This window comes from Sceloporus occidentalis, unplaced genomic scaffold (assembly GCF_023333645.1).
Source record: "Sceloporus occidentalis isolate IW3139 unplaced genomic scaffold, rSceOcc1.0.p SCAF_5, whole genome shotgun sequence".
NCBI lineage: Eukaryota > Metazoa > Chordata > Lepidosauria > Squamata > Phrynosomatidae > Sceloporus > Sceloporus occidentalis.
The window spans coordinates 1,721,001-1,745,635 of record NW_028316985.1 but is presented as its reverse complement, the minus strand read 5'-3'; the positions used below and the strand labels follow the sequence as shown (position 1 = coordinate 1,745,635).

General features: G+C 46.4%; 2 protein-coding genes across 2 annotated transcripts in view; one reads left to right on the top strand and one right to left on the bottom strand.

The window, feature by feature from the left end:
* Positions 1-5,447: 5,447 nt before the first annotated feature.
* On the bottom strand, positions 5,448-16,237 carry LOC149311527 (lysozyme C, milk isozyme-like). Its single transcript, XM_089526571.1, has 3 exons — positions 16,093-16,237; positions 14,281-14,442; positions 5,448-5,530 (listed from the first exon to the last, which is right to left on the bottom strand). Exons 1-3 carry the CDS (start codon positions 16,235-16,237, stop codon positions 5,448-5,450), a joined length of 390 nt encoding a protein of 129 aa, XP_089382697.1.
* Positions 16,238-23,718: 7,481 nt separating this feature from the next.
* Positions 23,719-24,635, top strand: part of LOC149311526 (sperm acrosome-associated protein 5-like) — a 46,931-nt gene continuing 46,014 nt past the window's right edge. Inside the window, exon 1 of the mRNA XM_089526570.1 lies at positions 23,719-23,854. Within this exon, the coding sequence (XP_089382696.1) occupies positions 23,719-23,854 (136 nt within the window). The remainder of the gene's footprint in view (positions 23,855-24,635) is intronic.

Here is a 24,635-nt window from a genome sequence, read left to right as displayed (position 1 = left end):
GGATAGCAAAATGGTGACCCTTATATTACATGCCAAACCAAGGTTTGCTTTTTGGAATTTTTTGACTTTTTTTTTTTTTTTACTGTTTTCAATCTGCGGATTCTCAAATCTGTGGAAATGGAGGGCCAACTGTAACAGTACAAAAAGGAACAATTTATTGAGGTGATCGGCAGAGGGGAAGTGATGTGCAACTGGCAAACAGTTCTGATCCTAAGGAAAAGGATGCCAGGGGTCTTGCTTGCACCCATCTCCTTTAGCTCCATCATAAACTGCAGTCTTACAAAGGAAGCTGTCCCTGCTTTAGCTTCCGAAAACTGATGGGATCTGGTGCCTTCTTGATCTTTAGACCTCTACAGCAATCCACAGTGAAAGGAAAATAAATGAGCCACTCTTAGCAAATCTTCATACACAGAGAAGCCTAGCAAACTTTTACTGCCAGTATAAACAGCTGCAGGGAGTGACAAAGGAGTGTATCACACGGGAGGAATTTCTCTTCCTTTCCAATGAAAAGAAAGTGGGGCCAGAATTCGCTAGTTCAGAGAATTTATGTGAATTCGAATTGCGTTCGAACTGATGTCCCATTGCCCGAAAATAGCTTCCCATTGCCCAAAATTGCGTGTGGTAGTCTATCACGCAATAATGTGAAACCCCATGATTGCGTTCGGACTGACTTCCCATTGCCCGAAATTGCATGTGGTAGTTTATCACACAATAACGTTAAACCCCATGATTGCGTTCAGATTGCCATTGGATTATACCTCCAATTTCCCTTGTCTGATAAACTCCATAGGAGAGGCATTTTTATTGTGTAAAAATGTATACTGTGGTGTTGGCCTATGGTCTGGAGGCAATTATTGGGGAATATAAGAACTCCACTGGCCAGTGATGAAGACGTACAACCAAACCTTATCTAGCTTCTGGGCAACACAATTCAAAAAGGATGTGGCGAAGCTGGAGGAGGGCAACCAAAATGGGGAATGGCTTGGGAATCATAAAGCCTTATGAGGAGCACCTTAGGGAGCTGGGGATGTTTAGCCTGGAGAAGAGAAGGTTAAGAGGGGATATGATAGCCCTGTTTAAATACTTTAAGGGATGTCATATTGAGGAGGGAGCAAGCTTGTTTTCTGCTGCTCCAGAGACCAGGACACAATGGGGCAACGGAAGCAAGCTACAGGAAAAGAGATTCCACTCAACATTAGGAGGAACTTCCTAAAGAAGAGCTGTTCGACAGTGGAAGATGCTTCCTTGGAGATTGGTGGAGTCTCCTTCTTTGGAGGTCTGTAAACAGAGGCTGGATGGCCATCTGTCAGGGATCATTTGATTGTGAGTTCCTGCATGGCAGAATGGGTTGAAATGGGTGGCCCTGGGGGTCTCTTCCAGTTCTATGATTCTCTCGGTATGAAGATCTGCTAACAGGCTTGTTGTTTATGGCATGGAATCCTAGAGTTGGAAGAGAACCTAAGGGCCATCCAGTCCAACCCCAAGAGAGCATCAAATCCTGTTGAGGAGCTAGTGTAAAAAAACTAATGTACATGCCATTGCTCTTTTGCCATAGCTCCTGTTGAACAATTGGCTCAATAACACCAATTGGCTCTGTAATGGCCAGCACTTGCATAGCTGCACTACAATGCATTTCTTTACACGATGCTGAAAATATATAGGATCTTGGAAAGAGGCTGCATCTCTACTGCAGAATTAATGCCGTTTGACACTGCTTTAACTGCCATGGCTCCATGCTATAGAATTCTGGGATCTGTAGTTTTGTGAAATATCTAGCTTTCTCTATCAGCTCTGACACCTCAACAAACTACAAATCCCAGGATTCCATAGGAAGGTGCTATGGCAGTTAAAGCGGTGGTGCAGATGCAGCCATAGGAGATGATCACACAGTGGATGGGGCATCATTGTCCTGTCCTTGTCCAGTGCTTCCCGCGCAATTGTGGGAAGGACTTTCAGATGACCTTGCGCTTATCCAGACATTATTCCACCTGGAAAGCGTGAGTTATGGCTATCATGCGAAAGCATTTCAAATGACGTCGCGCTGATCCTGTCATTGTCCCGTCATTTAAGTGGCATTGTCTGGCATTTTGCATTAATGGGAGTTTGTGTTAATGTAATGCTGCTTCAATGACAGGATAATAACAGGATCAGCGCAACGTTATGAAAGGCTTCTGCGCTATCACTGTCATGGATGGGATGAGGACAGGAGAGCGATCCCATCCCTATGCTATCTGTGTCTGATGATCTCCAGAGTCTCTCCCTTTCACACAGCAACCAAGTCGGAAGTATGGCTGAGTTTACTCAAGATGTTAAAGCAGGAAAACCCCACTACCTGCTAAAGATCCTTTTAATAATAATAATAATAATAATAATAATAAATAGGATTTATTCATATACCGCCCAATCACTGGGAACCTGAGTGGTTTACAACAGAGGGGATAATAGATAATAGATGTTTTCCAAACATGTTTTAGAGAAGGAAGACAACAACGGTTCAAGTCCAAACTAGAGTAGAGTCCAGGAATCGATTGCTGTATGGCACATTAATCTGCAGAAAATTCCAATTGATTCAATGGTTCTACTCTTTTCAGGACTAAGAATCAGATTGAGGTTCATGTTCCCCACCACAGAGCATGAAAACAGTTGCAGAGAAAGTACAAGTCGAATTCTCGATCAAGAAAGAGAGGCCATGCGTCATCAACAGAAAACCCAGAGGAATACTTGACTCGTATTCAGCCCCACACTTCCCAAGGGCCATGCGATCTGCAGTTTGTCCACGTGTTTAGGCTTCGTCCTTTGCAGTGGTTCTTCCATATAGGCCTAAAGGATAAAACCGAGGATGAAATCCAATTATACAAACCAGCCAATTATTTGGCAGGTGTGGCCTTCTTTTAAAAATATGCTTTTTTTAAAAAAATTAAAAATTACATACAATTATCCGTTATCTTATTTCATATTATAAAGCATAGATCAGGGTGACCAGATGTCGTCCTTTTCCAGGACATGTCCTACATTTCAACTTCTGTACAGGAGGAATTTCACAACAGCCTCCATTTTGAGTATCACTATGGTCCAAAACACACTGCAGAAATAATCCAGTTTGAGACCACTTTAAATGCCCTGGCTCAATGCTGGAAACTAGTTTTGTGAGACATTTAGGCCTCTCTGTCAGAGAGCTCTGATGCCACAACAAACTACAAATCCCAGAACAGTTAAAGAGGTCTTGAACTAGATTATTTCTGCAGTGCGGTGGGTTTTTAGATTTTATTTGGTAATGTCCTACATCTTTCTTGAATATCCTACATCTTACAGCGCCTTGTCCTCCTTTGTAGACAGGACATCTGGTCACCCTGGCGGCATAGATACACGATTTGTACAACAAAGACTGTCTCTACGTATAATTTATAATATGCATACTATAATATTTATAATATTAATACTATAATATCACATCATAGTCATACACACACATATATGAGGTAATATATAAGAGATAACAATTCTTATAACTCTATTAGGAACTCTATTAGACTGCTACCTTTTAATGTTTTCTACTCCATTCCTTTGTGGCAACTGACTTCCTCCTAATTGGCCGAACTTTCCCCCTTTGCAGCCTATCCTTCTTATTGATGTTTCTAAATATGTGCTCTTTTTTCTATTTCTTCTAAAGATTACTTAAATAATATACCAGATTTGTGTGGTAATCCTTTCTCCCTTTCTTTTGTTGTCAGATTTGTATTGTGTTCTGTTGATTTCAGAGTTTATTGTGTAAACTTTGTTTTTGTCTCTTTTCTAAAAAAAACTGTATTTCTGATGGGTTTTTCATAAGGAAGAGTGTTTCAGATTGTTTCCTTCTTGGTCATCGTTCTGGTCCCATTGTATGTTTTGATGGGGTACATCAGAGACGCTATCTCTATCTATCCATTCACCATCTATTTATCTATCTATCCATCTAGTATCCCATTTTACTCCCAATATGGGGCCCAACATCGTTCATGGAATTGATGAAAATGATATACAGGTTGAGTATCCATTATTCAAAATATTTGCGACTAGAAGTGTTTTGGATTTTTGTTTTATTTTGGAATACCTGTATTTGCTGCATATACATACATGATGATGTATCTTGGAAGTAGGACATGAGTCTAGAATTTATTTGAATTTCATATACACTTATACACAGAGCTGAAAGTAATTTTATACACTGTGTTTTAAAAATAATTTGTTCACGAAACAAAGAGTGTATGCAACGAACGGCTAGAAAGTGAAAGCATCACTATCTCAGCCACCCATTTAAAAACTTTGGGGTTTTGGAGATCAGCAGATACCATCTGGACATTCTGCCTAATATTTAGGAATCTCGTGTCTTGTAACCTGAATCCACTGATCCATATTCTAGTCAAATACCAGGTGCTTAGGCTAGATTTCAGCGGAAGAAACTGGCAAAACCACCCCTGAGTATTCCTTGCCTAAGAAACTCTTACGATATTCATGGGGTTGCCCAAGTTGATGGGACTTGGAGGCACATATACACACATTTATTGATACTGAGCAATGAATTTTGGTCCGATATGCAACAGCTGTATTCTGTCTAAGGCTAGAAACTGATCATGAGGCCCATGGATGTACATGATGTGCACTGTGCATGATTGCAGATATGCAAATATATTAGTTCCACATTTCATTGCACAGTATCAAAATTCAGTAATAAAGCAGTGTCACATAACCACTGTGCAACTCCCTAAGCAAAAAGTCGTATTCCATCTTCTCACTGTAGTACCCAGCTTGTTGGGGACAATTGGCTTACAGATTGTAACCCGCTTAAGGCTGGGAGTGCTAGTTCACTGATAAGAGGTATAGAAATGTACTTGCTATTGCTATATCATAGTATCTTGGCTAATGTCTGGCTATTCATAAATCACTGGGAAACAGAAAAGCAAGGCTGGACGAGGTCCCCAGTTCCTGGAAAGTCCTCTCTTTCTTCTACAAACAGCTTCTTCTGTGGTCAGCTTCCAGTGGACACCAGTCAACCACAGAGTTGTACAATCAGCCCTCCACATTTGCAGATTTGACATTTGCAGAATTGATTAATCTGTTCTCTCTAGGAATCTCTAGGTCTTCCAGTGTGACTCTTTATGGTCAACTTCTGTTGGAAGTTGACCACAGAGTTGGAGGACATAGATAATCCTAGAGCATTTCCCTAGGCATTTGTAGGTCTTCCAGCACAATTCTATAGTCAATGCCCAGAGGAAGTTGACCACAGAGTTGTTCTGGAGGGCTGAGAGATGTGTTCTCTTAGGTAAAATTAAACATAGTGGAGGGTTTTATTTGCGTTTTCACTTTTGTGGGGTTCTGTGCCCCTAAGACCAGCGGATGCGGAGGGCCAACGTAATAGTACACATAGCTTGGTTATCTGGAAATTGGAGAGGGGCTCAAAACAGATGAACTTACCAGTTCTCCAACCCTTGACTTGTGCGGATAATTTTCTTCACGCACTTAATATCATCTCTAAGGTCATCATCTAGGAAGTCTGTCAACAGAGAAATACCAGAAACGAACAAGCCATTATTGGAGATTCCCTAAAACACACACCCAGCTCTTTCCAGAAAGGCAGCAAGGCTACTTTGCAAGGCAGGGAGGAGGAGTGGGTTGCAAAGTTGGCCGCAAGGGCAGTGCTGGAAAAAGAGGTGCGCCAATATGTGTGTGCGGAGTGGCTCTTGGAGGTGGGTGGGTAGATCTCAATTGTAGAAACACTTCGAAGGAGACATTTTAGCTGCTCTTCCTTTCCCTGGGTGATGTCTACAATCATCCTGTCAACATTTGGCCTGTATTTCCTAAATAAACACTCTATTATAACTATTATAAAATGACGTAGTGGCGATATCTCTCTCTGGGTAAATTGTCAAAAATATCTAAAAGAGTAAGTGTTGGAAATGTAATCGTTTTTCTCATCAATGGTGGGTATGTAATAAGGCTAAATTGGCAAAAGGATGAATAAGGTTTTGAGTTCAGAAATACAGTCGAGACCAGAATTGCTTCAGACACTCATTTTCTCTTTGATTACTGCAGCAGGAATACTGTATGCTAAATACTGGAAAGAGAAGAACATCCCGAACGTTGAAGAATGGACGGAAAAACTATGGGATCTGGCTGTTTCAGACAAGCTGGCTGATCTACTAAATGGACATTCAATTCAAAGATACCTACAAACATGGCAAACTTTTTATAAATTATGTGGAAAATCTGGAGATATGGTATCTACAGGTGTTGATGTTTAGATAAGAATTTTTTCCTATACAAATACTAGATAGGACTACAGTCGCCCCTCCATAAGTCTTTTTTCTAGCTGGAAAAATCCATTTGACAAAACAGTTGCTGTTACAACTCTCTCCTGCGGGACGAGAACTTAAGCATGACAACATCATGCAGAAAGGCATGTAGAAAGGCGCTACTATCTGGCTATGCTTTCTTTCCTCATGCCATAAACTTGTACACTTCTCTGAACTGTAGCCATGACTCATAGAATCATAGAGTTGGAAGAGACTACAAGGGCCATCCAGTCTTGCCATGCAGGAACTCACAATCAAATCACCACTGATAAATGGCTACCCAGCTTGTTTGAAAACCTGCAAAGAAGGAGACTCCACCAGACCACAGCATTTTCCACTGTCAAACAGCCCTTAGTGTCAGGAAGTTTCTCCTAATGTTTAAGTGGAATCTCTTTTCCTGGGGCTTGCATCCATTGTTCTGGGACCTATTATCTGGAGCAGGCAGCAGAAAACAAGCTTGCTCCATCCTCAATGTGAGACCCCTTCAAATATTTAAACAGCGCCATCTTATCACCTCTTAACCTTCTCTTCTCCAGGCTAAACAAGGACAGGTTGCTTACCTGTAACAGTATTTCTTCGAGTGGTCATCTGCGAATACATACAAATGGGTTTCACTGCGCCTGCGCAGTGCTGCTCGGAACCTTCTGGAATCACTGGGCAAAGTTTACTTTGCAACATATAGAAACTTTTTGGCGGTAACTCCACCCACCCGTTATAAGGCCCCTGCCTTCCCGCTCTTTTCCCCAGTTCCGTAATTTTTCCGCCAAGCAGGCGAAGGAAGAGAGCCAAATGAGAGCAGGACACTGAGGGGATGGACGGGTGGGATTTGTATGTATTCGCAGATGACCACTCGAAGAAATACTGTTACAGGTAAGCAACCTGTCCTTCTTCTTCGTGGTCTCTGCGAATCATACAAATGGGTTTAGACTGACAAGCTAAGGTATGCGGCGGAGGGAGTGTCCTGAGACCAAAGCTATGGTAAACCAAAGGTATATTTATTACAAATAAAGACCTTGAACCATAAAGAGTCAGTCTTTTGTTCATGCACAGATAAATTAGCAATAACTTTGCTAAACCTGAGAAGGGAACAGAGGTCATGCAAGACCGATCCCATAGGACTTGTGCAAATCAACATTCAACAGTATAAACAGTGTAAACTGTATAACACAAATATATCAGTAGTGCAATCAATGCAACCCTGAGACCAACACAGCCCTCCCGAAAGCTGCGTCTCGGATGGCCCTGGTGTCCAACCTGTAATGCTTAATAAAGGTGAGGGGTTGGGACCAGACAGCAGCCTTACAGACATCCTCCAAAGGAATCCCAGACAGGAATGCAGAGGATGCCGCCACAGCTCTTGTGGAATGTGACCGAACCCTGCCAGGGAGAGGTTTGCCCAGCAGTTCATAGCAGAGGTGGATGGTACTAGCCACCCATTTGGAGAACCTCTGCGTAGACACGGGCAACCCCTTCTTCGGTTCCGAGTAGCATTGAAAGAGTCTCTCGGACCGGCTGGAGGCAGCAGTTCTGTCCAGGTAAAACGCCAGCGCCCTCCTGACATCAAGGGAGTGCAGGCGTCGCTCCTCATCCGACGTCGGATCGGATGCTAGAGTGGGCAACACAATGTCCTGGGACATGTGGAAAGCAGACACCACCTTCGGCAAGAAGGTGATGTCCATACGGAGGACCACCTTGTCCTTGTGGAACCTCAGGAATGGTTGGTCCCTCCGTAAGGCACAGAGTTCGCCCGCACGACGGGCAGAGGTGATGGCCACGAGGAAAGCTGTTTTCCAAGTCAATAGTCTCAAGTCCGCTGTGGCCATGGGTTCAAAGGGCTTGGATTGGAGAGCGGACAGTACCGACTCCAAACTCCAAGCCGGTGTTGGTACCGACACAGGAGGATATAGGTTGGCACAACCCTTCAGAAAGCCCTTCACCAAGGGATCCTTAAAGAAAGACACCCTCCCCCCGAACTGATATTTTGCACAAATGGCAGAAAGGTAGCCCTTGATGGATGTGAGGGACAGCCCTCCGTCCAAAAGCGCCATCAAAAACTCCAGCACCACTGGAGTGGAAACCTGTGTAGGAGACAAGCCCTTCTGGTCAAGGAAAAGGCAAAATCTCCTCCATTTCAGGGCATAAGAACGCTGGGTGGAAGGTTTTCTGGCAGCCAGGATCACCGTCCTAACCGATTCTGGCAAGGCGGTCAGGGCCGGATCTTCCAGGCCACCAGCGGCAGGCTCTCGATATCCGGGTGGAGAATTCGTCCGTCCTGGATCGACAGCAGGTCCGGACGCGGGTCGAGACGGAGGAAGCATCTCCCGGAGAGGTGGAGAAGGGATGCGAACCACGGTTGTCTCGGCCACCACGGGGTGATCAGGATCGCCTGCGAGCGGTCCGTTGTCATTTTGGACACCACCCTGACGATAAGAGGGAACGGAGGGAAGGCGTAGAGGAGCTCCCCCGTCCAAAGGAAAGCGAATGCGTCTCCAAGGGATCCGTCGAATCGCTTCCTGGAGCAGAACTGGGGACAGTGGCTGTTCCAGCTGGTCGCGAAGAGGTCGATCCGGGGGGTTCCCCACCGATCGAAGAGGTCGCTGACCGTCTCGGGATGGAGCCTCCACTCGTGGCACACCGATGGAGATCTGCTGAGGCGGTCTGCCAGCTCGTTGTCCTCTCCGGGAAGGTGAATCGCCTGGAGGAGGACACGTCTTTGGATGCACCAGTTCCAGATGCGGAGCGTGAGGTCAAGCAGGGTCCTGGACCTGGTACCACCTTGCTTGTTGATGTAGTACATCACGGTGGTGTTGTCCGTCCTCAGGAGGACCACTCTTCCTGAGACAGCAAACTCGAATGCCCTCAAAGCCTTCTCCACTGCGAGCATCTCCAAAGCGTTGATGTGGAGGAGCTTGTCTTGTGCGGACCACCTGTCCTTGACGACAAGGTCAAGCAGGTGGGCGCCCCATCCCTCCAGGGATGCATCGGTTGTCAGCGTCAGCTGTGTCTGAGGCTGATGGAAAGGCATCCCGGTGCAGACGTTGGAGCCGTCTAGCCACCATCTGAGGGAAGCGGCTATAGGTCTGGGTACCGTGAGCCACTTTGAAGGTGGGTCCTCCAACGGAAAGAAGACGGAGAGGAACCAGGATTGGAGAGGACGAAGACGCAGTCTTGCCCAGGGGGTGACGAATGTCGTCGATGCCATGTGGCCCAGGGCGACTTGGACGTCTCTGGCTCTTATCCTTCTGTGTGAGATGCACGGCCTGAGGGATGTAGCCAGGGCCTGAAACCGGTCCGGAGGAAGGAAGGCTAGGCAGTTGTCGGAGTCGAGGATGGCCCCGATGAACTTGACCTGTCTGGTCGGCGTGAAGTGGGACTTTTCCTTGTTGACCACCAGCCCGAGGGAATCGAAGAGGTGCAAGGCGAATGAGACTGCCTCGTGTAGCTCTTCCTGGGATTCGGCTGCAAACAGCCAGTCGTCCAGGTAGGGAAAAACCAAGAAGCCCTTCTGATGAAGGTATGCCACCACCGGTGCCATGCACTTCGTGAAGACTCGTGGGGCCGTGGCCAAGCCGAACGGGAGCACGTTGTAGTGGTACGAGTCGGAGCCGACAGCGAAGGCGAGGAATCTCCGGTGGGATTCTCGGATCCCGATGTGGAAATAGGCGTCCTTCAGGTCGACAGTCGCGAACCACAGGCCCTGGTGGAGGAGAGGCAGAATGGAGGCCAAGGTTACCATTCGGAAGCGACGGTAGTTCAAAAACAAGTTCACTTGTCTCAAGTCCAGGATGGGCCTAACGCCCCCATCTGCTTTAGGTACGGTGAAATACCTGGAAAAAAAGGCCCGAGGATGTTGGTCGGGCGGCAAAGGGGAGATTGCCCCTTTACAAAGCAAGGTGCGCACTTCGTCGAGAAGGGTGTCCGAGGGGGGAGTGGACATGAAGGCTCCAGTTGGAGGGAGCTCTTGGAACTCGAGGGCATAACCCCTACGGACGATGTTAAGAACCCACGAGTCCGATGTTATAGAAGCCCAGGCGTTAACATAGGGCCTCAAGATGTCCAAAAAGAAGAGGGGTGAAGGGGAGACGAAGCGCGCTGCGTCCCTTCAGGCTCTCTTCTTCCCCTGGTCGGTATCCTGCCGGCGGGACTTGCGGTACCGAGGCGGGAAGGTGCGACGGCCAGAGGAGGAGGAAGACTGCGAAGGGAAGCGCTGTCTCTGAGAGCCTTGGTGCTGGGGCTGTCGGTCCCGGGAGAAGGTCCCTTGTGACTGACCTTGCGGCTGCCACGGGCGCTGTCGCTTCCGGAACGGAGAAGCCGGTACTGAGGACATGCCGTGCTTCTTCGCCGCCGCCTTCATCCTGAACTTGCGGTTCAGGCGGTCGTCGGTCTCGGCGTGGAAGAGGCCGGTCCCGTCGAGCGGCATGTCCTCAATGGCCGCTCTAACCGTCGGGTTGAGGTCGGAGGCCCTGAGCCACGCGTGGCGCCGAAGAGCCATGGCAGCTGACATGGACCTCCCGGAGCAGTCCGCCATGTTCCTGAAAGTGGTGATTAGCCAGCTTCCGATGGAGTGCGCCTCGTCTCTGATCTCCACCAGCTGCCTCTGGATGTCATCTGGGACGTCCGGAACCATGGGAGAGATCCGTTCCATGAGGGTTTGGATGTAGGCCCCCATGCAGGCGGTGTAGTTGGCGGCCTTGACCCCAAGAGCCGAAGCCGAATAAGCCTTCTTTGCCAGTCCATCGATTTTCTTTGCCTCTTTGTCGACAGGGGAAGTAGCCTGCTTCGGAACGAAGCTGTGCTGGGCTCCCTCCACAATGGCCGAGTTTGGTCTGGGGTGTTCTGCCAACCAGGAGCAACTCGCCGGGGCGACCCTATAGAGGGATTGGACCTTGCGGGAGGGTGCCGATAGGGCGGCCGGAGCATCCCAGGACCTTTTGACGATGGTCTGGAGAGAGGGAAGGAGAGGAAGGCATGGTGGAGTGGGGACCCGTCCATGCACCCTACGCTCTACCGGGTCCTCTGCGTCGTCCCCCGCGGCTGCGAGCTCGATGTCGAGGGCCCGTGACATCCTGACCACGTGCTCTGTGAAGGCCCTGACGTCGTCCGACGGCGAAGACGGCCCTGGGTTGTGCATCCTCTGAGGGGAGGCCGAACCCGAGAGGACATCCTCGTCCGAGGGTGCCTCCGAAGGTGGCAGCGGTTCGTCCTCAGAATCCAGGTCGGAGGAGAGGGGGTCCGTCACCCTGACCTGGGATCTCGGGCGGGCGAAGTCCACTGACGATCGGGAGCGTCTGCGGGTTGAGGACGGCGACCTCTCACGAGTACGGAGTGGAGACGGCGACCTCTCGCGTCTACGGGACGGCGATGATGACCTCTCGTAGACCGACACGGTGGGAACCGATCTGGCCGGGTCGGCTCGGTCTACGGGGTGGGGGTTCAGCCTGGTGAACTCCCTCAGGGCTCTGTCCTCCGGCACCGACATGTAGTAGCGGCGCGACTGCACGTCGTAGAAGAGGTCCGGGATCCCCTGTATGTGGGCCAAGTGACCTTCATCATCGGTCGCCGGATGGGAAGGAGACCGATGATCAGGAGAGCGAGGGGCGTCATCCGTCCCGTGGATGAAGTCCAAGGCCGGGGGAGGCAGGGATGTAACCGGGGTCCCCTGGTCTACCGGCGTCGGCTCCTGGTATGGAGCTGGCAAGGCGGAGGCGCGGGCCTGTCTGGAGTGGGAGCGCTCCTTGTCCTTTGCCCTCGCCGGGTCGGTGGTGGGCCGATCCTTGGAGGGCTTGGCCTTTTTAGGGGCCGGATCACGGTCAGCCTTGTCATGGTGCCTCTTCTTCCCAGGCTTGGGAGTCTCCTCCGATGGGAAGAACGGGTTGTCCGGGAGGTCCAGGAGGACAGCAGCCGGTGTCAATGACGAAGGCCTCGGGGACCTTGTTCCTTGCACCGGTTCGGTATGCTCGCTAGGCATCGCATGCCGTGGTCCCTTGGATGCCTTGGAGGACGAAGGCGAGGCGAGATGGACCTCCGGTTTGGGAGCCTCCTTGGAACGGGGGCCCTCCGATCCCTCCTTTGGCTTGGAGGCCCGTTCGGTACCCTCAGTCCCCGATGGCTTATGGGGGCGCTTGGAGGGTTTGTCGGTGGCACTGGGCGGTTTGGAGCCACGGGCCACATCGGAGGTGGTGGAAGGAGTCCCGGCCGGGACACACACCATGCTGGGGACGGCGGCTCTCCCCGATCCCACGCTGGAGACACTTGCCCGAGAAGATGAAGCGGGGGGCGGCAGAGGCGGGACAGAAGAAGACCGCGGACCCCTTTCTTGCAATTTCCCCAGGGCAATCGCCGAAGTAAGCCGGGACTCACGGTTTTTCCGGGCCTGGGAAGAGAGGGATCTGCAGAGTGCGCAGGCCTTGGGGTCGTGGTTTGGGCCAAGGCAAAGCAGGCAGGTGGAGTGCGGGTCTTGAACGGGCATCTTGCCCTTGCAAATGTCGCACTTCTTGAAAGCCGCAGGCATTTCAAAGTCGCCAAGTCGATGGGAGATCCGAAAACGAGGTCAACAGTCCGAAGGTCCGAAGTTAACAGGGGCGGGAGACAAAGAATGGTCAAGATACAGTCCGAGGTCAAAAATGAAAGTGATTCCAAGCAAGCAAAGCAAGCGAAGGTTCCTCTGAAGCAGCTAGCGCGGCGGAAAAAAGGAACTGGGGAAAAGAGCGGGAAGGCAGGGGCCTTATAACGGGTGGGCGGAGTTACCGCCAAAAAGTTTCAATATGTTGCAGAGTAAACTCTGCCCAGTGATTCCAGTAGGTTCCGAACAGCACTGCGCAGGCGCAGTGAAACCCATTTGTATGATTCGCAGAGACCACGAAGAAGAAACCCAGCTCCCTAAGTCTCTCCTCATAGGGTTTCATTGTCTCCAGACCATTTTGGTTGCCTTCCTTTGGACACATGGCTCCAGTTTCTCAACATCCTTTTTGAATTGTGGTGCCCAGAACAGAACACAATATTCCAGGTGGGGCCTGACCAAAGCAGAATACAGTGGCACTATTACTTCCCTTGATCTAGACACTATACTTCTATTGATGCAGACTAGAAATGGATTGGCCTCTTTAGCTTCTGCATCACAATGGATGCAACCTACAGGAAAAGAGATTCCACCTCAACATTAGGAAAAACTTCCTGAGAGTAAGGGCTGTTCAACAGTGGAACCCACTCCTTCCTCGGAGTGTAGTGGAGTCTCCTTCCTTGGAGGTCTTTAAACAGAGGCTAGATGGCCATCTGTCAGGGATGCTTTGATTTGGATTTCCTGCATGGCAGAATGGGGTTAGACTGGATGGCCCTTGTGGTCTCTTCCAACTCTATGATTCTATGACCACAATGTTTACTCATGTCCAACTTGTTGCATACTAGGACTCCTAGTTCCCTTTCACATGTTGTCTCCTTAAGCCAAGTGTCCCCCATCCTTTATCTATGCACTTCATCTTTCTGCCCCAAGTTCAATACCTTACATTTCTCCGTGTTGAAATTCATTTTGTTAATTTTGACCCAGCATTCTAGTCTATTCAAGTCATTTTGAATTTTGATCCTGTCCTCTGGAGTATTAGCTATTCCTCCTAATTTGGTGTCAACTACAAATCTGATAAGCATTCCCTCTATTCTTTCATCCAACTCATTGATAAAGATGCAAGGCAGAAGAGAAACTCCCTTGAAAATCTTTCTTGTGGCACCGCAGTGTGGAATGCCCTCCTTTTAGAGGCCTGACTGGTACCAGCTCTGCTTTTATTGCAAGGCCAAGGGAAAACAATGGTTTCCTCATGTTTGCACATTGTATATGGTTTTGCTAGTTTGTTTCTGGCCTGTAAGTATTTCTTAGTGCTTCACATTTTAAATCATTCCTACAATTAAACCCACTCTCGCAAGCTAGCCCAGGTCCTGTCTGAAAGAGCAAGTTACTTACACATGCAGTCAGTCCTGCAGAGATTCAGTGAGGTACGGCATCCATCATCACAATATTCCATGTTTTTCAACTGGAAAATGCCATAAGCTCGGCCGCTGTCGACTTGCTGTCTTCCTATCTTACCCGAATTGTAATAGCTTAAAAAAAAGGCCATGCAGACCCCTGAAGCAAAGCAAGCAGGAAAAATGCTGTAGTAAATTGCATATGGAAGGAAATGAGTACACAGAAATGCTGGTGAATTTATTTTAGCCTTTTGAGGTAGAGAGTGGTCTGAAATATTAATTGCCGATTTCTAGCAAACATCTTTATATAACGATAACAACAACAGTAACAGTTATTACAGGTTGAGTATCTGGAATCCCAGAATCCAAAATACTCTAAAATCCAAAATTGTCAACATGTGACACCTTTGCTTTTGGATATTTCAAACATTTGGCTCCTGCACAAAATCATTCAAAATATCATGCAGGCTCTGTGTATAAGACAAATAAATGAATGTCGTGTTTAGACTTGAGCCCCATCTCCCTCCAAAATAAATCATTGCATATATGCGATTATTCTAAAATCCAAAAAAAGTTGAAATCCAAAACACTTTGGGTCTTTGGATAAGGGATGGTCAGCCTGTCTAACTATTATTTATTACCTGCCTAGTTGTAGGGACTAGAGCTGGGAAGAACAACAGATTAAAATACAACTGATTAGACCAGCTAAAAAAAATCGCATAATGTTGCTTAACACAGCAGGAAAAACAAAAATGAATTAAAAACCATCAATACTTTAAAACTCAGAATTAAAAAAACCATAGAATCGTAGAGTTGGAAGAGACCAAAAGGGCCCTGATCCAGTCCAACCCATTCTGCCATGCAGGAACTCTCAATCAAAGCATCCCCATTGACAGATGGCCATCCAGCCTCTGCTTGAAGACCTCCAAGGAAGGAGACTCTATCACCCTCCGAGGAAGGGGTCTGTTCCACTGTCGAACAGCCCTTACTCTCAGGAAGTTATTCCTAATGTTGAGCTGGAATCTCTTTTCCTGCAGCTTGCATCCATTGTTCCGGGTCCTGTTCCCTGGGGCAGCAGAAAACAAGCTTGCTCCCTCCTCAATATGATATTCCCTTCAAATATTTAAGCAGGGCTATCATATCACCTCTTAACCTTCTCTTTTCCAGGCTAAACATCCCCAGCTCCCTAAGTCGTTCCTCATAGGGCAAGGTTTCCAGACCCTTCACCATTTTGGCTGCCCTGCTCTGGACAAGCTCCAACTTGTCAACATCCTTTTTGAATTGTTTTGCCCAGAATTGGACACAATATTATTCCAGGTGGGGCCTGACCAAAGCAGAATAGAGTGGCACTATTACTTCCCTTGATCTAGACACTATCCTTCTGTTTATGCAGCCTAGAATCGCATTGGCCTTTTTAGCTGCCTCATAGACAACATGTGGTCAACTAGATCCCTTTCACACATATAAGTCTCCTTAAACCAGGTGTCCCAATCCTGTATCTATGCATTTCATTTTTTCTGCCTAAGTGTAGCACCTTACATTTCTCCGCATTGACATCCATTTTGTTAGTTTTGGTACCCCTCTAGAAAGCCATGGCACATCCCCTCTGAAGAAACTTTCCAAGATAATCCCATGATAGGGTTACCTTAGAGTCACCATAAGTCAGAAATGGCTTGAAGGCATACAACAACAACTAGAAAACCAGCCGAGCCCCTTCTCCCATGGCACATCTCCTCTCGGAAGCATGGAGCATGTTTGGAAAGCAGCACATGGAATGCAAAAGATGGGAAAAGTCAGGACAAAAACTCACAGTCGCCCACGCTGTACCCTCTATATCCTTCCACTCCTTCAGCTTGCAGAATATGAAACAGGTGACATTTTGTAAATATCTTTGTTTCACCAACCGCCGAGAGCAGGCAGAGGAAGAAAGGGGTCAGAAGCTTCAATGCAGGCATCACAAGGTTTAATGCAGTGGTACCAGAGGTTTCTAACCCTCCAGCTCTCAGGAGCCTTGTTATAAAAGAAAGAATGTGCAAGCAGAAAAAAGGAAGAATAAACCTGTTCCTAATTTGGGCTCACTTTGCAGATGGCAAAGTCCAGATAAGGGCCAATCAGGTCCAGTATCTTGCTTCCCACTCGACCCAACTGCCAGCCCATGAGATGCCCATAAGCAGGACAAGCGGCCGATAACACCTTCCCACTGATGTTCTTCAGGAACTGGTAATTTGGGGTTGTTCACATGCTGCTTCTCTCCAAGGCAAAGGAGGTTTTCTGAAGACTCAGACACATAGCAGGAGGCGATCCATCTACATCTTATCGGAGACACTGTGGCACAGTGATTTGAGTGTTGGACCATGAACACAGGATAATACACTTGGGCAGTAAAAATAGCCATAGCAAGTACATTTCTATACTGCTTATCAATGCACTTAAGCACTCCCTAAGCTGTTTACAATGTATAACCTAATTGTCCCTAACAAGCTGAGTACTCATTTTAGCAACCTTGGAAGGATGCAAACCTGAGTTGAGCTTGAGCCCATGGCTGGTATTGAAATGAAAATGAAATGCACAGATATAGGACGGGTGGCACCTGACTTGACAGCAGTACAGCCTGCCCTTGTTATATGTGGGGGATCCGTTCCAGCCCCCCTGCGTAAGGCAAAGGACGCGGGACCTAAAATTCTGTTTGTATGAATGGGGCCTGCTCCCATGCATCACGGGCATGTGCCCCATTAATTCTACAGGGGCTTGCTGTCTGCATGAACTTGAGTCCACATATGGCAAGCCTGCGTATGGCATGGGTGTGCTGTACATGCAAAAGGGATCTAAAAGTCTTAGTGGACCACAGGCTGAACATGAGCCAGCAGTGTGATGCAGCAGCTAAAAAAGCCAAAATGAGTCAAAGGGTCCGAACAGACAGGTCAAAATAAAGCTGCTTCGGGTCACTTTGGAGGTATGCTGCTTAAATGACACATGCATCTTAAGAGGCCAGAAGCTGTGCATCATTTAAACAACATACAAGGCACACAACAACAACAATCACATCTTTCAGACTCACTGCAGATGCACAAATGAAGTGGAACCCACACTCATCTATTTCAGGAGGCCAGGTGCACTTGTTGGCTCTGACCCATAGTGATGGATTTAGTCAGAGGTTTATCTTTGGCTTCTTCTGGGGTAAGATGGTGTGATTTGCCCAAGCTCACCTAGTGGGTTTTCATGGCTAAGCAGGGATTTGGACCCTGGGGCTAGTCCTAAGTTGTTGTTGTTGCTGTTGTTCTGTGCCTTCACATTGTTTCTGACTTATGCTGGCGAATCTATCCTGGGGTTTCCTTTGCATAATGGGTTGAGAAGAGGTTTACCACTTCTATGCTCTGAGGCTGAGAGAGTGTGACTTGCCCAAGGTGGGTTTCATGGCTGAGCTGGGAACTGAACCCTGGTCTCCAGAGTTATAGTCCAGCACTCAGAGAACTATGCCACACTGACTCTCCCACACAGATGTGCATTACACAAATTGCTGTGGACTTTCTCACATTTGCACTGACTTCTAATTACTGTATCTTCACTTTCCCATGTATATTTGCACCTATTTTCTCTCTCTCTGCCAAAAATATGCAGCCATGAGATGAAGATGGATGGACGCATATTTGACAATGCGCATCCTTGCAGATACTCCAGTAAAAACTGTGAAGGCTTTTTTCTGCACGGTTTGTTTTAGCTTTCTACCTGAAAAAAGCCTGAACACCTCCAAATTGTGTGTGCCGGTATCATATTCTGTTCAAACAGAATGAATATTTTAATTGTGTAGACAGGCAGGTTGACCAGCCCTCTTCCTTTTCCAGGACCTGTCCTACATTTCAGCCTTCTGTCCGAGCATGGCTAATAAGTATGAATTTGTATTTGTGGGTGTTTTTTGCTTTTATTTGGTAAAGCTATACATTTTTCTTGAGTGTCCTATATTTTGTGGTGCCTTGTCCTCCTTTGTGGTTAGGACATCCGGTCACCCTGGCCCCAGGTCTCCAGACTCATAGTCCAGCATGCTTACCTGACACTTATGGCAACCCTTTCCAGGGATCTTCTTGGCCAGAGGTCTTCAGAGGAGGTTCCCACCATGGCCTTCCTCTGAGGCTGAGAGAGTGTGACTTGCCCAAGATCACCCAGTGGGTTTCCATGACTGAATGAGGATTCAAACCCTGATCTCCTGAAGTCCTATCCTAGTCCAACATCCAAACCGCCAAGAAAGAGGAGGATCACAGCAGTCTCCCAGAATCTGTGTCCAACATTCAAATCTACACCCTACGGACTCTTGGGAAACCACAACATTCTGGCTCAATAACATGCAGTTGTGTGCCTTTAAATTGTTTCCAACCTATCTATGGTAACCCTAAGGCAACTCTATTATATGGCTTTCTTGGAAAGAATTGCTCAGAGGAGTTTTCGCCTTGCCTTTCTCTGAGGCTGAGAGAGTGTGACTTATCCAAGGTCACACAATGCTTTTCCTGCAGAATGGCTCAAGAACAAGTTGCCTATCTGTCAATGGCAACATATCCTTTTTGCGTACTTCCATCTGTGCAGCCTCCGTCAAGAAGTGGATGGTTGAAAATTAACCGGTATTAATTTCCAGACAAACATAAAAGCTATTTCCCAATACAACCCATGATTCATTGGTGAGAGTCTGCTGTACACAAAAGCCATAGTTAGGAGAACTATCAGAACATCTGCTTCTGGTTTTAAAGGGAAGGAGAAAGTGTGGTTGTGGTAGGACAGCGTGGGACGACAGAACCGAACCAAAACTGTCAATGCCGCACAACCAAATTAAGAAATAACATCAACAACTTTCACCCCCAGAGGCCAAGTTTGCACTAAAAAGGTTTTTACTATCAGAATGAAATATCCGAAATAAAAGTGCAGGTCGAGTCTCCCTTATCCAAAATGCTTCAGACCACAACTGTTTGGGGTTTCAGATGTATTATTATTTGGATTTTGGAATGCCTGCATTTGCACATATGTGCATCATGAGATATCACCCAAGCCTAAACACAACATTTATTTTTGTTTCATATGAGGCTAAATTTATGCACAATATTTTAAATAATTTTGTGCATGAAACAAAGTTTGGGTACACTGAATTATCAGAAAGCAAAAAATGTCACTGTCTCAGCCACCCGGGGGGGGGGGGGGGGATTGGAGTATTTTGCAACTCTGGATAAGACTAAACCTGTATTGAGAAACCGCCTGTTTTTGTGTATGTTGTTTGATGTCTAGCAGCAACACACTAAGGAGTTTGTCACACTGGGGCTAATTTCGACATTAAAGAGAGATTAAAGCAAATTTTAAGCATCCCGCAAATAAAACAAAAATGGCGAGTAATTGCGTGAATTATTATCACATACAATTGCGTAAATAAAGTGATATTGGAACTGCAGTGTCACTGAAATCCCAAAAGTAAAAAAAGATGTGGTTTGTGACCACTTTAATGGCTGGTTTTGTGCAACGTCATGTGAAATTGTTTTGCGTAATTATGTGATTTTTCCAGGATAAACTCTCAATCTCCTCTGTGTGATAAACTCCTAAGTGTATTACATATATACATACAGAGAGAGTGTGTGTGTCTTCAGGTTGCATGATCCACAGGCCTCTTCCTATTGCTGTATATATAGTTTACAGTAGGTGTTGTTGTTGTGTGCCTTCGAGTTGTTTTTCAGTTATGGCAACCCTAAGGCAAACCTCTTACAGAGTTTTCTTGGCAAGTGTCTTCAGAGGGCATTTGCCATTACCATCCTCTGAGGCTGAGAGTGTGTGGCTTGCCAAGGTCACTCACTGGGTTTCCAGGGCCAAGCTGGGGGGCCCTAAAACCCAGAGGAAATCCTTGAGGGTCTTATTCTCAACAGCACAGAACAAAAGCAGAGTGCCTGGCAAGTATCCAAGTATATCTTGCCCACTTCAGCACTGCCAGGAGCATGGATTTGGGGGGGGGGGGGGGGCACATTCTCTATAGATACAGTGGTCCATCCACTGGGATTTGGTTTCACTACCACTCATGGATGCCAAAATCCATGGATGCTCAAGTTCTGTTATATACAATGAGGCAGTAAAATGGTGTCCTTTATAGAGAATGACAAAATCAAGGAATTTATAAATATAGGCATGGGACAGACCGCCCCAAAGGTACCAAACTGTGCGGCTTCCCTCTGAGGAAAAAGTACCCAGAAAAACTGGGTTCTTTTTGTGCTGCAGGTCAGACATCACGAGTGCGCCAATGGTGCTTTCATTACATAAGAGGCATGCGGCATCATATGGGTGCAGCAGGATACTTACATTGCAATGGCAGGCCCATGTACACGGGACACCACCATTGTTACACTGCCGCACCGTGATAGGGTTAGGGACTGTGCGGTTGCTGCGTGGTCCCTAACCCTAAAACTGGTGCCAGACATGGATACAGAGGGCCAATTGTATTTGCGTGTACAAATGATGAGGACTGTTCACCATCATTTGCCATACAAACACGTTAATTGCAGTTTTTTGGTGGGTTTTTCAGAAGATGCCAGCCACAGATGCTGGTGAAACCTCAGGAAGAAACTCTTCTAGAACATGGTTACAGAGCCCCAAAAACCCACAAAAATTATAGATGCCAGCCATGAAAGCCTTTGACTTCACATTAATTGTAGCTTTCCTGTTGGCATTGTGCGTGCCTCTCCTCTTCTGTGATTAACTCTTTCTTCTTCCCACTTTTACACTAAAGCCAAGGACAAGGAAGAGGTGACGCACACCCTGATGTGTCTTCCAAACCAGATGTCCAAACCTAATTGCAACCAGCCTCCCATCCAAGGCGAACCCCCATTCTGCTTTGGTCAGGCCTCGCCTGGAATAACACTGTGTCCACTTCTGGGCAAAACAATTCAGAAAGGATGTGGAGAAGCTGGAGTCTGTCCAAAGGAGGGCGACTAAAATGGTGAAAGGTCTGGAAACCACCAAGCCCTAGGAGGAGAAACTTAGGGAGCTATGAATGTTTAGCCTGAGGAAGAGAAGACTGAGAGATGACAGGATAGACACCTTCAAATATCTGAAGGGATATCATGTTGAGGATGGAGCAAGCTTGTTTCATGCTGCTCCAGAGACTAAGACATGGAGCAATGGATTCAAGCTGCAGGAACAGTTTCCATCTCAATATCAGGAACATCCATCTTAGTAGACCACAAACTGAATATGAGTCTACAATGTGATGCGGCAGCTAAAAAAAGCCAATGTAGCCCTAGGCTGCATCAACAGAAGTATAGTGTCTAGATTGAGGGAAGTAATAGCACCACTCTATTCTGCATTAATCAGACATTGTGTCCAGTTAAGGGGAACCACAGTTCAAAAACCTGGATTGTGTCCAGAGAAGGGTGACCAAAATAGTGAAAGGGCTGCAACCCACTCATCCTCCAAGGAGTGCTTTAGGGAGTCCTAGTCCAATGCTCAAATCATTACACCATACTGGCTCTCATAGCATGCCTACTCAGATATAAACCCAAACAAGCCTTAGACTTAGGTAAGTGGGCATAGCATTCAAGCAGAAAATGTTGATACATCTGAAAAAGTCATATTTGTATCTTCAAGAGGATGCTAGTGTCCTTTTTCACGGCTCAGCCATAAATCAGAACAGAGACCGTCATTAGGAAAACAGAAGAAGGTTAGGATTTGGAAGGGTAGCTACAAAGGAACTAGACAAAATCCTCAAGTGCAAAGGGGTATCATTGAATACCAAATACCAGGGTTAGTCTGTGCCATCATATTCCCAGTTTCTGTATCTTGGACAGGAAGAAAATCAACCCATTTGAAATGTGGTGCTGGAGGAGAGTTCTGTGGATGCCATGGGTCTTACAACAAATCAAGCCGGATCTCTTCCTCGAAGCCGATTTGAGACTGCCGTAATTTCAACATACCATAAGAAAAAATGACTCACTATAAAAGACAATGATGCTTGGTAAAGTGGAAGGCAGTGGGAAAAGAGGAAGGCTGCACTCCAGATGGTTAGAGTCCATCAAGGAAACCACAGCCAAGTTGGCAAGAACTGAGCCAGGCTGTTAATAAGAACAGTCTTGGAGGTTGCCTGAAGCCAACCTGACAGCAATGAACAACTACCAACCTTTAAGAGCACTTAAAATGCCCAAGCTTTCCAAGGACTGATCTTGTTCTTTGCCGCAGGTAATAATGCTTGGCCCCTGCTAAGAGCCCACGCAAGTCAACAGCTGCCAGAACTGAAATCTATAAAGCCATGGTCCATAAACAAAATACTGTGCATAAACAAATTTCCAAGCTACAAGAAACTCTTAGAAAGAAAATCAGAACAAGACAAGATCAAAGATCATATATTCAGCTGGGCAAAAGATGTAGAGGAATGAGCCATGGCAAGACAACAAGCCCAAAGGTTAACAAAATTTCAAAACATCAAGGACAACTATTTTATGATGGGAGTCAGATGGCACTTAACACGGATTAAATTAGCCAAAATATAGAAAAATCAACAAATGCACTGCTGGAAATGTCAGAGCAACGTTGGATCGTGGCTCCAGATGTGGTGGACCTGTCTGGGAACTGAAAACATTTTGGAAACAACTTCACAACACGATACAGAAAAATCTGAAAATCTCGTATGAATTTGCCCCAGAAATATATTTACTGAATATGCTTTTTAAACTATGACTAGAAGACAGAAACAGACACTGGAGAACATTACTTTATATGATTGCTATGGCTAGAATATACATAGTTCAAAAATGGAAAAAGGCAGAGAGTCCTTCAATGGAAGAATAGATGTTTAGAACAATAGAAGCAACAGAAATGGACAAACTAACATGTGTGATAGACGGAGGACTTTTTGGAAATCACAAGTAAGGTTGGCAATTATTTTTAGAACACTGTTAAGAACAAATGGACTTGTGACAACGGACTTAATGATGTTTAAGAAAATGAACACTCAATAATCTATGATTCACTTCTTAAGAGAATAAAAAAGCTAAGGAGTTTGAAGAAACATCAGCTCATAAGGAGCAGACGTGCGCCACAGATACATGCGTATCAAATAGAGAGAGAAAAAAGAAGAAGACAAGAATAGAAAATAGGATACATCAATAATGTATTCAATCATCAAGAAGAATAACTGGAGGGCTGGTGGAGAGATGGGAATGAATAGCAAATACAGAGCAATGGAAATGATGATGGGATAAGTGCATAATATGCAAATGGATGTAATGCTTTTCTTAAATTGTAATTAAAAATGATAAAAATTAAAATGTCCAAGCTTTGTAAGGCCTGATCTCGTTCTTTGCTGCAGGGAATGACAATAGGCCCCTGCCAACAGCCCACACGAGAGAACAGCTGCCAGACCGGAAACCCATAAAGCCTTGGTGCATCTGGGTAAAGCACCAAATGTGCTCTAGACTTCTCAGCAATGCAGCTTCCAGTTCTCTTTCACTTCTGCCTGCTTCTTATAGCAAACGAAGCCAAAGTGTTTCAAAGGTGTAGACTAGCAACCATCTTACGCTCAACAGGGATGGATGGATATGGAGGCTATTCACTGGGTGACTGTGAGTTGGCTTTTCTTTTTCCACCCCGTCCTTGTAGTTTCACATTTACTTCTCCCAAATCTGCTGTGTGTGTGTGTGTGTGTGTGTGTCAAGTACAAATGTCCAATGAGAAAAACAGCTTTGCTGGTTTAGTTTTCAAAACACTACCTACTGGTTTTTATTTCTTTTATGTTTGCTTTCTAAAGTATTGGTGGCACTTTAATGAAGAAGACAAGAAAAGTGATTGTGTTTGATAGGGCCTTAAATCAAGTTATCCTATTGTCCACTGTGACCAGCTCCCCAAGAAGGTTAGGAATGCAATTGCGCGCTCCCAAACTATTGCTTTGATTCAGTTCCCCTATACCAGGGGTAGGCAACCTGTGGCCCGCGGGCCGGATGCGGCCCGGCAAGGCCTTGGGACCGGCCCCAGCCCGGTCCTGCCGCCGATTGCCGCCGGGGCCTTTGGCGTCTTGCGCAAGGAGCATGGTGGGGCAATTGTCTAAAGAAGCCTCAGAAACATGCATTTATCTTAACATTTTTTTAAAAAATCAGCAAATTTTTTCACGTGTCCTCCATTTTTTATTTAAAAAGTGCCCTCCATTTGAAACTGTTGTCCTACATTTGTCCTGGTTTATTTATTTATTTAATTTTTAAAAATTATTTAATTATTTATTTTTTGGCTTCGGCCCCCCAGTTTTCTGAGGGACAGCAACCCGGCCCCCGGCTCAAAAGGGTTGCCTACCCCTGCCCTATACATTAAGTGATCTTGCAGCACCCTTGAGACAAAGAGAAAGAAGACTGT